Source organism: Lates calcarifer, linkage group LG9 (assembly GCF_001640805.2).
Source record: "Lates calcarifer isolate ASB-BC8 linkage group LG9, TLL_Latcal_v3, whole genome shotgun sequence".
NCBI classification, from domain to species: Eukaryota; Metazoa; Chordata; class Actinopteri; family Centropomidae; genus Lates; species Lates calcarifer.
In genome coordinates this window covers 2,606,139-2,620,501 of record NC_066841.1, presented here as the reverse complement: position 1 = coordinate 2,620,501, position 14,363 = coordinate 2,606,139, and the positions used below count along the sequence as shown (strand labels likewise).

The 14,363-nt window shown below is 42.7% G+C and overlaps 1 protein-coding gene across 6 annotated transcripts in view; it reads left to right on the top strand.

Moving 5' to 3' along the window:
• sh3bp2 (SH3-domain binding protein 2) overlaps positions 1-14,363 on the top strand; it is a 39,549-nt gene that overhangs the window by 22,678 nt on the left and 2,508 nt on the right. For 3 of the 6 annotated variants that reach the window (XM_018702542.2, XM_018702540.2, XM_051072770.1), the window contains 8 exons: positions 10,780-10,919; positions 11,011-11,113; positions 11,414-11,531; positions 11,855-11,922; positions 12,734-12,819; positions 12,920-12,997; positions 13,141-13,813; positions 14,020-14,143. In XM_018702542.2, the coding sequence (XP_018558058.1) occupies positions 10,784-10,919; positions 11,011-11,113; positions 11,414-11,531; positions 11,855-11,922; positions 12,734-12,819; positions 12,920-12,997; positions 13,141-13,813; positions 14,020-14,143 (1,386 nt within the window). In that variant the 5' untranslated portion in view covers positions 10,780-10,783. Of the gene's footprint in view, positions 1-1,366; positions 1,939-5,820; positions 10,202-10,779; positions 10,920-11,010; positions 11,114-11,413; positions 11,532-11,854; positions 11,923-12,733; positions 12,820-12,919; positions 12,998-13,140; positions 13,814-14,019; positions 14,144-14,363 lie in introns of those variants that run through there. The other 3 variants (XM_018702538.2, XM_018702537.2, XM_018702536.2) reach the window with 3 other exon arrangements.

Here is a 14,363-nt window from a genome sequence, read left to right as displayed (position 1 = left end):
GTGAGGTGACTCAAAGCTGGAGCACTCCAAGGCTTCAGTGGATGTGAAACTGGACTGTGAATCATCTGTACAGAACATGAGCAACTGTTTTAGAAAACATTAACTGTGACAGGAAACGTTTTTTTGGTTAAAAAAAGCTAAAGCTACAAGTCAGTCAGGGATTTTCAACCAGCTTTGTATGAATACAGTGTCGGTAGTATTTCTATTCATAAAGTGTTTACTTTCTCTCCAAGTTGCCTGCCCCCCAATTCAGCTACCATTGCTGACTGGCTCCTTATCGATCACAACATCAGCCAAAAGTCAGAAAAAAACTGACAGAAAAAAGACAAATTTCTCTGAACTTATGCTTTAATACTTAAAGGTGAAATATGTAAGTTTTTGGTAACGCCACCATTAGCATTAGCAGCTGTTTACTTATCAGTCTATAAGAAACTTTGAAACTTTTCACCAAGAGTCGTCTCTTCTGGCAGAAATAAACCAATGTTAGCTCTTGTTTTGCTTCTATTTCTATCACTTTTCTTCCTAGCATGCTAATCAGCTAGCCTGTGTTGTAAAACCACGTTATGATGGTGAGTCCAGTCTGCCCTTAGTTTAACATGAGAGGATGAAGAGGTAGCGCTGCCCAGATGACGTATTCTAACCTCTTGTCTTGTAAACGCAACAATGGTCGAAGCTCTTGTTGAGTAAACAGCTGCTAATGCTAACGTTAGCTATGTAGCAATAGCAAAAACATCTTTAAATCTTATGGAAACAATCTGTTGTGTTCTTACAATATCCAGGAGCCTCTTCTGTTTCTAGGTTTCTGTCGAATACCAACCTTCAGTACCATCTGTATTTGGTGAGCTGGAAAGTTGGTAGATAATCTGCCTTTCATTCAGGAGATTGGAGTTCAAATCCTGCTGTTAGCCATCTTTCCCAAACCTTAAACAAACTGTAGTTGCTTTGTGTGGATAGTTGAACCAAAAATTTTGTTTCGGACTTTAAAAAATCATCATAATTGAACGTAACCAAGGGTTTTTCCATTATCAGTTTTCTTGTCCTTTAATGTTTTAATTAAGGAACGCTGAGGTGGGAATTCACCGTGGGGGAAATACTTGTGTGTTCACAACTGCGTGAGAAGATGTGTATTTGGACTACAAGATATAAAAGTAGTAGACAACAGGGAAGCTGTAGAGACAGTTGAAGTCACTGTTACACCACACTTTTACAAACTAGAAAATAACATGAACGTTCACCTGCAGCCTCAGACAGGAACAGCTACGTTTCAGGTCTTTGTTGTAGACTTGAGTACATATATACATAAATGTGTGTGTGCTTGACCGATGTATTGTTCCAGTCTTAAGGGATGGAAATTCCCCCCAAGCCTCTTTCTCAGGTCCTGTCTGTCCGAGTGTGTGAGGCATGTGTGTGTGGGTTGCATCCGGCAGCCAATCGCGTACCAGCTCCGAGGAAGCAGGAAGGAACATGTCGCTGCTGGTCGACCAATGAGAAGCCGGGGCTGGAGGAGGAGGCCCCTTCAGGAAACGACTGGCGGAGTATCAGGGGTGCAGACCACCAACAGACCTTCTTAGCGACAAGACCGATTGTTCTATCTTCTTCTATTTTGTAAATCATATTTTTACTCTCGGTTGATCTCGCTTTCCATTTATTCGTCCATCTTTTCTTTTATCCGCCTGTTTTCTGATTCGGTTCTTCCAAGCCTCAGCTTTCATTTTAATCTCAAACCTGTGATCCAGTCCATTCTCTTCACCCTCGGTCCATCTGACCGTGCATCCGTCCTTTTCCGTCGCTCCACGCGGTTTAAAAGTATGCTGGTATTCCGCGCCGTGCTGCCGCTGTCATGTCCACTGATGTGTCCGCCCCATCCGTGAGGAAGAAGTCTGCACGGAATACCAAGCAGAGCGTCAAGATGTGTATTCGGGAACACAGGAATATCATGTAAGTCTGAACCCGGTGCAGCTCGAGCTGTTTATCCTTTGCTTTTTGTGTCCACTTGTTTCACACATCTTGTCAGGTCGCTTCATGGGAGTGAGGAGATGTCACGTAGGTTGGTTTCTCTCTTTGTCTGGTTTCAGATATCTTTAATTAAGTGGTTGTTTTAGTTACTTGGGCATAAAGCTGCTCCGTACGAGTTTTACGTCATGTGTATTGGTCATTGTTTGATTTGGTAAAGTTTCTTCCCCATTACAAGAGGTGAGTGATGCAACTGAGGGATTTCACGTCAACTTAATATTTTCCTGTTGATGCAAATTTTAGCTGGAAAAGGTCGCAATTAAAGTTATTATTTTAATCTTTTACCTAGATGAAAATGTTTTGCTGACGCCGTCACCCAAAATTCTTAACTTGGTGAACCCCCAGTTTGTATTGTGACACCTTTTCCAGTCAATACTATTGAGAGCAAATAATGTCTGTTGGGAAGACAGGAAGTAAAGACTCATTTTCTCACGGTACAGTTGAAACAATGACAGCAATTTGCCAGCTTTCGCCAGATGTGAAACTTTGCTTGAGATGGAGGTGTGCACTGACCGTTTCAAGCAGGTGGAGGAGTAACACCTACGCTGCAGGACCAGCGACACACACTGTACTTTAAATACTCCATCTCTGTGCAGGCATGTCATGGGGTTCAAAAGCTGCAGTGAGGTCAAGTAAAGTCAGGTTTTTCTGAATCAAAATAATCATAATACTTGTGAGAATGGAGAAAATCTTTGTTTTTTTAAACTGTGGAGGAATAAAAAAAAACTTTTGAGAGGAAAAAGCAGAATGAATCAAGGCAACACAAAGTCAAAAAACCAGGAGGATTTGAGGAGATTAAAGCTGTGTACTATGTTGATACATTATAGTGAATGAAGCCTGATACAGCATGATGTAACACCACTTTAAAGAGTAGTATTACACACACATACACATACATGTAGGCTGTGCAGCGGGTCATTTCCTTTTTAGGACACGTCAGATGTTAGTGGGCATAGTTCATGACCTAAATTTTTCCAGCGATCAGCTCAGTTTTATCCAAAGACGCTTCGGCCCAGTAAGGTGTGGGCATGGGTCTGAGAGGTGAGCGGCCGGGCAGCAGTGGAAGGAAAGCTCACATCGTTTTACTCAAGAAAAACCACAGTAATCTATAAATACTCCATAACATGTAAAAGCAGTGCATTTAGATTCCAGCTTAAGGAAGTTACCGAAGCACTTGCAGCTAAAAATACTTTAAAATTAAAGCTGCTCATTGGAAAATAAAATGTCCTTTAACTGATATGTTATCAGAGTATTAGTAAATACTGATGCAACAGTGTGTAAGTAGAACTTTACTGTTTAACTTAATGTACAATCAGGTAACATCATAAGATGATTAATGACTTTTTACTCATTTTTCCTTCTTATTTTTTGTGACGTATTGAATCGTCTGATCTTTTTATACCTTGAGTAGTTACTTATATTAAACCATTTGAGGAATTTAGAGTGGAAATGCTGACAACTTATGGACCAAAAAACATTGAGAACCACTGGTTCATTGCATTTTATAAGCTTATTATATCTATTAAAACATTAATCTGAAAAGTAATGAGCAAAAAAAATGTAATGGAGTAAAAAGTACAATATTTACTAGTAGTCAAACTGGACCTTTGTCGTCATGGTCACAAGAATGAACCAGCAGCAGGCGTATCAGAGCTTTTTCATCACGATTAATGAGTAAACAAACGAAGCAAACAAAATACATTAAGTGCAGTATTTGAGTAGATGTACTTTGTTACTTTCCACCGCTGCAGCTGTATCTGCAGAAAATGGGTCATAGTTCAGTCACGTCCAAATCACATCTGTCTGGTGGTTTTTCTCCTCACAGATAAGATGCATTTTATTTCCGAGCGGCGATGAGATTGCGCTACAGTCACGTCAGCGGGGTTTGTGTCATACACACACACACACAGAAGAGAAAAGGCCACATTTACAGGAAACGTCTTCTCTGTCTCAGCCTCAGGTGGGCATGTAGCCACAGCAAAATCTCAACGCTCTCCCTCTGCGCTCTGCTCTCTCAGCCTTGGTTTTTAACTTCAGAACAAAAACACAGCTTCACTTCTTTAATTTTAACAGTTGAAAAGACTTAAAAAGTGTGTGTGGTGTGTGTGTGTCTGAGAGGAATCCTTCCTGTAGCAGTTATGGAAGTGTGATGTCAGTGTAGTTCCTGTGGAGTGGCACTGCCATATTTGGACACAGGAAGTGGTGATGCACAGGAGAAGCCACAGGTAGAGAAAGAGGACCTGGTTTTACTATTTCAACTTTCTATGAGGCCACTGCTGCAGGTGTGTGTGTGTGTGTGTAAACTAAAAGTCGACTGCGTGTTTCTGTTCTGTTTTTGTATTTTGCTGCACGGAGAAGGAAGTCCCACACGCCATTGTTGACTCGTCTAGAATGTTTCTGTCGTAAATGAGCGTCTGACCGATGAAATCCATGTCTGTTAATGACTTGCGAGGCAGTTTCTCAACCCTGTCTTGTTGAAGTATCAGAGTCATCACCACAGGCTGTAGCAACATCAGCTGTCAGATAACGAGAGGAGCAGCAAGCATGAAAAGCAATAATAATAATAATAATAATAATGGTCAAAAGTAGGAATGATTTTACACAAAAGCACCGGACATTAAATCAGACATTAAAAGCAGCTCTGAAAATGTGAGTGTTGAGTAAATTCTTGCAGTTACAGATGAGTTTAGGGAGAGAGATCCAGAGGAAAGGGGGACAGTTCCTGGTTATAGGAGGCTTTGTGAGTACAGAGAAGGAGTTTGATCTGAATCCAGTGGAGGTTGTTATGGAGAGGAGTGATGTGGGCCAGCAGCAGAGTTCTGGATGTACCTGAGTTTATTAAAGGTTTTAGACAATATATGATAAAGTACAGTGGTGACTCTCTCTTAAGCCACACATTAAAAGATTTTTAAAATCTTAACCAACATAGCAAATGTGACAGCTAATGTCAGATTTCACAGTTTGGTGTGAATCTGTTAGTGTGTGATGACCAACACAGCCACACCACACACTAACAGATTCACCACCAACAACTAGAGTCTGGATGCTCACAACTCCAAATCTGACGACTTTAGCGTAAACGACGTCTATTGTTTGTTGCTTTCCCCCACACATCAGGATTTGTAAATACCGAACATGTTTAGTATTTATCAGATCAGAGCAGATCAGGGAGGGTAAAATCACTCACACTACAGGAGAATCTGATAAGATCATCTTCAGACCCATCAGATAATCAGACCTTTGATGACTCTCTCTCCTTCTTGGCTTCCACCACGTTTGTTTTTGTTGTATTTTGTTAGTCCACATGTTAGTTCCCTTAACATATGAGGTTATTTTTAGTCATAACTCATGTCGTCTTTCCGTGATTTGTTGTGACAGGCCTCAATTACAACATGAGTTTTACAGCCTGACACAAAATACTGAGTGTAGCAAACTGTAAATCAGTGAATCAGTGAAATGAATCCAAAAGGCTTCTTGTCTTTTCAGTCCTGTGAGTGACCTTTTCAAAACCATCAGAATTCAGATGGGTCTTTGGCGTACATCCTCTCACAGCCCTCGTCACTGGTGCTTCTGGGTAAATGAACCACAGTGGAGGAGGAAACACTGCAGCTCTGAACCCTCTGATCCCCAGTTTCTATTCATTTCAAAACCACGTTCTCAAGCTGCAGTGAGAATGTGCAGCTGAACCAGTGGAGGAACCGCTGTTGGTCGGTCGTCGGAGACAGGTGGGGGGGTTGGGGGCTACAGGAAGTGTGCTGTAGATTAAAAAATGCAGCCCTGTGTGACAGTATCTGTTTCCAGGGCAGGACGGACGTTTGTCTGCAGCTGGGACAGCGGTTTACATGTGACCTTTACATCTGCCTGCTTGCATTGAGTGTGTGTACATGTGTGGGTCTTGGGGAAGGAAAGTGGGGGCTTAATAATCACATCTAAACCTAAAGACACCAATTTATTCTCACTTCATGGTTAAAGCGGTCGGTTAGTCGCACCAGTTTTAGTAGCAGACACCTGGCAGCTCTTGAAATCTGTGCCACACCATCACAGGTGTGTGATTTCCTGTGATGTCCACTTTTCGAGAGCTTTCAGCCATGCTGCATGGTCTTCATCAGTGGGCGATGAGTTTCATTTTTACTGTTACAGTCTCTCTGTGAGTTTCTAGAAAATGTATCTAGGTCACATTCGCCAGCAGTGACCTTTAAGAGCTGCAGTGAGTTCTTGGCAGATGTGTAGTGTTTATAGGTGAAACTTAATGGGAGTTTGTGCGTTAACCACAGGAACTGAAATTACATTAACACTGTACAGATCAATGTTTACACACATACACGTCTTTTAAAAAATACATTTCAGCCAGATTTTACTCCGTTTTAGCCTAAATACCTAAACATCTTCTGGCAAATCACCAAATTCGGACTGGGATTTGGTTTACGGCAACACACACACACAAATATACACACACACAATGACATAATCAGTTTGAGGAAGTGCTTGAATTTGAGGGTTTTCACATCCAAATCGGTTAAACGGTGCAGGGCTCTCTCAAACCTCACAGTGAAGAGCATTGTGAGCAGTCAGTCGGGTCACGGTGGTAACAGACTAAGCAGGGGTGAGCAGTGTTTTATAAACTTTCTTTAAGCCCAGGGAGTCGTCTCTCAGGCTACGTACAGGCAGCCATGATTATGTGATTGGTGGAGTTTGTGAAGGACGAGACGCAGAGTCTGATTTTCAGTTTTTTTCTGGTAAAACGGCGAAGCAGAGTGATGCTACACAACCTCTCAAAACACTCATTCCTGCACCACTCACATGAATGTCAACACTCAGAACTTAAACCTCAGTCTTTACTGGATCAAGACACAAATCAACTAAATGTGTGTGAAACTGCACCGCACGTACAAATACCTAGTATTCCCCTTGTTGTAAAGAGGAAACATGACAGGAGCGCTGTCCTGTGATGTGATTGATCAGGGGTTTTCCATCTCACCGCTGCTCTAGTTTCAATTTCAGTTTCCCTAAAATGACTCAAATCCTGGTCAGTCTGCTGTGGTCAGTGATGCAGTCATCTTTTTTTTCTTTGTTTCCACACAGATGAGACGTTTACTGACTTTTCCTCAGAGGAGACACGTTCTCCAGAGGCTGTTTTTGTCATTCCTCAGAATCCTGTATCAGATTGAAGCTTTATTCGTGTCAGATGATCGCAGGATATTTTAAGTGTTAAGTTCCTACTAATTAGACATTGCTCATCGCGGAGCTGTTGTCTGTCTTCAGGTTTACAGTAATCTCCGTTCTCAGTGACTTCCACAGTGATTACAGCTTCATTTCATTTTACCAGTAGAGGCAGAGTCACGTCAAAATCACATTGTTTTATGCTGTGTGAGTGTGTGTGTGTGTGGAGGGAGGAAATATGTTTGAATGAGTCTGGTATGTAAGCAGCTCCTGTGCTTCCCTTCCTGTCAAACAGCTGCTCTCTGATTAGCATCAGCAGAGTCCAGGATGGAGAGCTTTAAAGGCGGTGAGAGGGATCAGAGTTTTCATAGGTTACCCTGTTGTTCGCAGCTTCTTACTGCATGTTGTTGTGAGAGGAAACTAAACTTCAATACCCAGAAATCCTGTCACCCTGCTCACAGTTTGTATTTTACTGTTTGGTTGCACATTTTCACTCTGTGTGATCTGAATTTATTCAGACAAACAGGGTGAATCTACAGGATTTTTCAGAGATGTGATTTCCTTTTGTTGTGGCCTCTGGGCAAAAAACAGACATCAGTGTAACGATGTATTTTATTAACCCCAGTGTACATTGTGAATGTTAGAGTATTAGAGCCACTGTTGACAGATCTTTGGGGATGTTTTGTTTGATTGTTTATTGACTAACAAAGCAACAACACAATAACAGAGCAGAGGGGAAAAACATTAAGATTTCAACAACAAAGCTGTCGTCGTTTCAACGTTTTACACATTACACAGAAAATAATCTGACTTTTTCTTGTAATATCACGACAATTGTCTTATAAAATACTTTTTAAAATCATAATATTACAAATGTGAATCATCTTTATTGACAATTAAAGTTTAAACACACACAAGGAATTTGTCTTGGTATATTGGTGCCAAACAATGTTAATAAACTAAGAAAGAGAGATAAGAGGGTAAAAGTAAAAAGCAAATACTGTGATACAAGGAACATAAATAAATTAGATTAGAAATATTGACAATAATAAACATGATTTTTTAAACTTTCTGTGATTTTGTCAAACAGAGACTCTAGAAAGAACAACTGACAAATCAAACAAATAGGAGATGCAGTTTTTGTTGAAGCGTAAGTGTATCTTGAAGATGAGAAGCCAAATGCAGATGAAAACAGATGAAGTTGAAGTGTGAGTCGGTACGTTAGTCGTCTTCCTGCCCTGTCCCCTGAAACACACATCCTCCTCCTCCGCCAGAGGAAAAAGGAAACAACAGTTGAAAACTTCCACTTTCAGGCCGTTTCCTTCAGAAAACATGAAAACGCTGAGCGCACACAGTCACAGCGCCATCGCGTTGTTTCAGTTTCGTCTGCCGCCTCTGCTGCAGCTGAACGAGGACTTTAGGAAATCCTCGTGTGGATGATAAACAGCCCGTGACCTTTGACCTTGGACGGACTGAGATGAGGTTTAGTTAACTGCTGCAGTTTCATCTGCGTGTTGGCCGGTTATCAGTAAACATCACAGTGGACACTCGGAAGGAACAAACCACATGATTGGCTTTGAAGATCGACTTAGATGTCGTCGCACACACACAACTAAACACACAGCAGAGCACTGAGAGGTCAGAAACAAAGCAGCAGCTCAACCCTCGTGATAGATCCTTTCTCAGGCAGGTTGTTTTTTTATCAGCTCTCCATTTCCCTCCCTCTCTCAGTCCAGACTCAGACGCCTAAAAATTTCATCACTTTTTTATTTTTCTTTTATTCTTGAAGCCTGAAACAATGATGCTCATTCTGCCAACAGGGTGTTAACGTTTCAACTGAAGGAAATTTCACAGATTTTCATCAGCTAAAAAGCAAACTGATGGACAAAGTCTCAATAAGGTAGTTGTGAATATTTTTAGCTTCAGAAAGGAGGATTATTTTGGTGAACAGACCTTTGCACCTCCACAAAGCTTAAGGACAGAGGACGAGATATCATGATTTTTAGTTCCTGGTGTGGAACAAAATCAACACAGGTCTTACACATGTCGTCTTTAAGAGCTAAGAAATCCCACACTGTCCGTCTCTCGTGGAACTCAGAACTTAAAAAGGTTAAATTCAGTTCAATCACACCTAAAACTCTTCCCATCTCTGCACCAAAAGCATTCAAGCACATCTCAACCCCACTCTCTGATCAATCAACTCCTCGGATCCGAACCATCATCCATCAGCCTTCTGTTACTGAATTAAAGTCACGCACATTATTTTCTCCGACTCCTCCAGAGTCAAACAACTTTTTTGTTTGCACAGGCCTCACTTTACGCTTCTTCAACCAAAGGACTTCTAACAGCGTCTGAAACCACTTTTCTGACGGTGGAATCAAAGAGCAGGGAGGTTAGGGGCTAAACTTTCCGAAACAGACCTTTGCAGAGTAGGCAGGTGGTTAAACGAGTCCAACACCATGAAGTCCTGAAGCGGGGGCTGGTTTTGTATGATTCATTGCAGCACAAGCTGCAAGCTTTTCCGCTCTGCCTTGCGGTCATTTTGGAGCGAGTATAAACATTTTTCTTTGAGATGACGTGGTTTTCTTGAGACATACCGAGGCCGAGCAGAATGAGATGATGTACTACAATTTCTGCAGGTTTTTATCTCAGTTAAAGGGAGTGGATTTTCACAAGAAATCTGGGCTTCACTCACTCACACTCCCTCTGAGGTCAGTAGATGCTCCTGATAAGCTGGAAGTTACACATAAACAGATTAGAGGATGAAGAACTTCAGTTGTTTATTTTGACCGCCGCTCCCTATTTATGTGCGAGAGAGATAGAAATCAAGGGAAAGAAATAAAGAGAGGCCGGGAGGGAGGTCTGAGACAGTTTGAGTCCTGTTTCCAGTCATGGCGTCTCCTGTAATGGATCTCCTGCCGGCGTTAGCGTCCACGATGTTTGCCTCCACGGGCAGCCTGCTGAGGAAGGGCACTGCTGTTCAGAGACTCAGCAGGAGGTTCAAGAGGAGTAGGCAACACCTGAGCAGGTAACAGACGGACTGAGTTAGAGGACGGCTTCCTGAGGAAACCCTCTGAAGCTGTCGACACCGGCTAGCCAGATTAAAAAAGCATTTCCTGCACGGCTCAATGGGCCAGCTCCATGTTAGCACACGCTAACCATACAGCAACAAATAACACATGGGTGCATCGTGCTGGTTGGATTTATGGCTCCAGCATCTTTTGAAAACTAAACTTCACTTTTTTGGTTTTATGAGAGTGAGAATCAAGTCTGTGGGCTCTCCTGAGGCAGCGAGTCCTCTCAGGAGAGATTATTAGGGTGTAGCTGGATCAGCTGTGGATTTTGTTGTGTTTGGTCTTGGTGGTTGGCAGGTGTTTCTTGTTTTTTCTGTAAGAGCTGATAGAAAACCCTGAGAGTTTAAATCCTCTCCTCCTTTCTCCCTAAAATAAACAGACATTCTTTCAGCACAGAGAATCTGAGCAGGAACATTTTTGTTTGTTTCCACTCTGATTCACACGTTTCCATGATCTTGCACAACTCCTGAGACGAATCACCCGTCAGACGATGGTGTAATAACAACATCCTTATCTCTTCCTCCTGCTGCAGAACCATGTCGTCTCCAGAGGTGTGCTGGCCGGTGCCGATGCGAGCCATCGGGGCTCAGAACCTCCTCACCATGCCGGGGGGAGTTTCCACTGCAGGATACCTCCACAAGAAGGGAGGCAGCCAGTTCAGCCTCATGAAATGTGAGTTCCTGGATAGAATAAGAGGAAACGCCCGATTTTATCTTTTATAACTACAATAAAATGACTCTTAATATCTGTTATCTGTCTTCAGGGCCACTGAGGTACATCATCATCCACAAGGGCTGTGTATACTACTTTAAGAGCAGTACCTCGCCTTCACCACAGGGGGCGTTCTCTCTCAACGGCTACAACAGGTCAGTGAAAATTCATCAGCTGCTCAAACAGTAACAGTTTCCAGAGTCACAGTTGGTTTACACCTGTACATAAAATACAAGCAGATGTTACTGTAAACTACAAATACATAAAAAATATATTTTCTTAGAATTAATAATCTTTTTTTATGTAGGCTGTGTTGAGAAACCTTGTTTGTAACTATACGTACAGCTAACTCAGATTAAACTGACTTGAAATCACGTCTCTACACCTATTTAATGTACACATTTCCTTATGTATAGAAGCGTGACTCCTACATTTATCTCCTTTTTTCCCCACAGAGTGATGAGAGCAGCAGAGGAGACAACGTCCAGTAATGTTTTTCCTTTTAAAATCGTCCACTTCAGCAAGAAGCACAGGACATGGTTTTTTTCTGCAGCCAGCGAGGACGAGAGGAGGGTAAGAACAACTGCACTTTACAGACTTTACAGAACAAACTGCACCTGCAACCCAGGTCCAGATGTTGATCTTGCGATGTGCCGCAGAATACTGACTCATGAAAGTTGCTGCTCACACCTGCTGCATGTGCATTAATTCATTCGGAAACAGTCTTGGAACTTTTTGATTGCACCTCGTAAAAAAAGCCAGAGGCAGATTTGATGGAGCTAGACTTGCAGTTATGTTAGGCTGGTCACAGTAGGGAACAGAAAATAGTCTGGACTCGAGTGTGGAAGTATAAAATCCCTCTAACCACTACATGTTGGTTTTTTTCTGTCTTACAGAAATGGATGCGATACTTGCGGAGGGAGATAGGTCACTATAACGACCGGAAAGAGGCCTTCATTCCCAGGTAACGCCACATGACAAACGTAGAAAGAACTCCATTCAGTATGTTCAAAAGCTTGTGTCTTTCTTCACCATTAGAGTACACACACTTCTCCTTTCTCACAGCCAGCCCGACGCCTTCACCACTGTGACCACAGTCATCTTTACTGTTACAGTGGGAACTAATCAGTGTGGGCTCTCACAGTCCAGCAGAAAGTTTTCTCTGCCAGACGTTAATTCTGCAGTTTCATTTCTATATGGAGGCAGTTCAGTTTTGTTTGTTTTTTTTCAAATCATATACTTTTCAGTTCATTTTAATAGGTGTCAGCACTGCTCATGGAGCCTGATCTCACTATAAATCGAAAAAAATATATATTTGAAGTTACTGTAATTTGAAAAAATACTGATTTGTATTAGTAAGCAGGAAATAATAGCAACGTTTTTCAATTTTTATAATAGCCTAGCTAATATTAATGGCCATGAGATATCTGGAGGTGGGCCAGAAGAGCTAAAGAAGCCCATACCTGTTAGCTTTTGGCTAATGCTAGCTAGCAATCTAGGACCGTAAATAAGTAATGATATAGTAAATAATGGAGTAAAGAATAAATATCACATTAAGTCATTTTGTAAATTGGCTAAAATTATGTTTCATTTGTTTTTGAAGCTCAGCTAACGAGCTAGCTTTACTAACTAGCTTACAGCAATAGTGGCTAGGAGTTCGGAGGTTACACATTAGCTGTTATTGCCACACAAAGAAAATCAAACTGTTTTAAATGTGTCCCCTTCACATGTTTTTTGCACATTCCCTCATGATAATATTTTCTTTGTTGCCATAGCGACTCAGATTCGGATGCTGACAGTTTCTACGGCACAATTGAGAAGCCCATGGACATTAAACACTCCGACATTAACGCAGATGACGGTAAGACAACCTTAATGGACGTATAAACAGAACACACACACACACACACACACACGTGATGAGTGTGTTGTTAAACTGTTGTAACTCTTCCTGTGTGTAGAATATGTGGAGGAGGAGGATGATGACGACGAGGAAGACTATCTGAAGCCGGACGGCGACTCTTCGCCGACGCATACAGGTGACCCCCCCCCCCACAGGCCATTACCTGACCAATACAGTCCACTACAATGAAGAGAACAGCAGAATTAATAAAAGCAGGAACAAAAAAACTTTATTTAAAACAGGAAACAAGTCTGATTTCTCCTTTTTTCACCTCCTCAGGTCGACCCACAGGGCCTCCCCCCTCTTACCCTCCTCCCCCGGTGCCAACACCGTTCCAGCTCCGCCAGGACTCCAGTTCGGGTTTCCACAAAGGCCCCCCTCCTCCCGTTCCGCCGCAGCACAGAATCCCCACCGCCCCTCTCCCCAAGAAACCCCTGCCCTTTGCACCACCTCCCTCCATCCTGAAAGACCCCAACAAAGCCCCGCCTCCTCCTCTCCCCTTCGCTCCCCACCTACAGAAGCAGTTGTCCGGTGCTCCTCCACCTCCTCCCCCCAACTTAAAGAGGACTCAGAACTGGGCGACGTCCGTTGGGGAGCCTGGGAACGACAAGAGGGACTGGAAGCCTCTGCCAGCCGTTTCTGTCCAATCCCCGGCCACCCTGCCCATCTGTGACCAATTAGAAACCAGGTTGGCTCTAAACGGTCCCGCCCACGGCCCCCTTAACACTGGAGGGAGCCAGTCACTGGGCAACAACCTCATGATGAGCAACCTCCGCAAACCGACCGTACCGACTCATTCTGCAAACATCGGAGGGTCCACCATCCACCCTCCACTGTCTCCTCTGCTCAAAACTGGACTACACAATAAGCCGGTGATACCCAAACCTCCTCCACCCGGCGTCAAACCCCCGCTGCCTACAGCCAAACCCAAACTGCCAGGAACCCCGTTCCAGTAAGCTGGACTCACTCACACACACACAAAGTCAACACAAAACCTTCAGGATAGACAGAAAAGCTCAGATTCATCTCTGCAGTCAGCACAGGGATTGGTGTTTAGCTTAGCTTAGCACAAAGACAGAAATGTAGAACATCAGTAAGAAAAACTGTCTGAGTAAAAAGAAAAAAGCGAAGTGTGACTAAGACGTGTTTTCCCACCAGAAGAGCATCTCCAGAAGGCCAGAGCTTCCGCTCAATAGGAGAGGAGGTGCCATTAGAGTCCAGGAAGAAACGAAACCTGAGGAAACCAGGTGGAGGAGACGACTCTGACGACGACTACGAGAATGTAAGAGACGCTGAAGTGATGGCTGCTTTAACCACTGACACCTCTCTCCTGCTCACAGACATTTTATTTCAGGCTTTATGAACCTCTCTTCATCTTGGATCAACTGTAGAAATAAATAAAGTTCCTTTTCAAAATAAGATAAGACACAACCCTGAAGTAAAACTGGAATATTCATGTTTATCAGAACACATTACTCACCTGGAACAACTTTATTTATCCA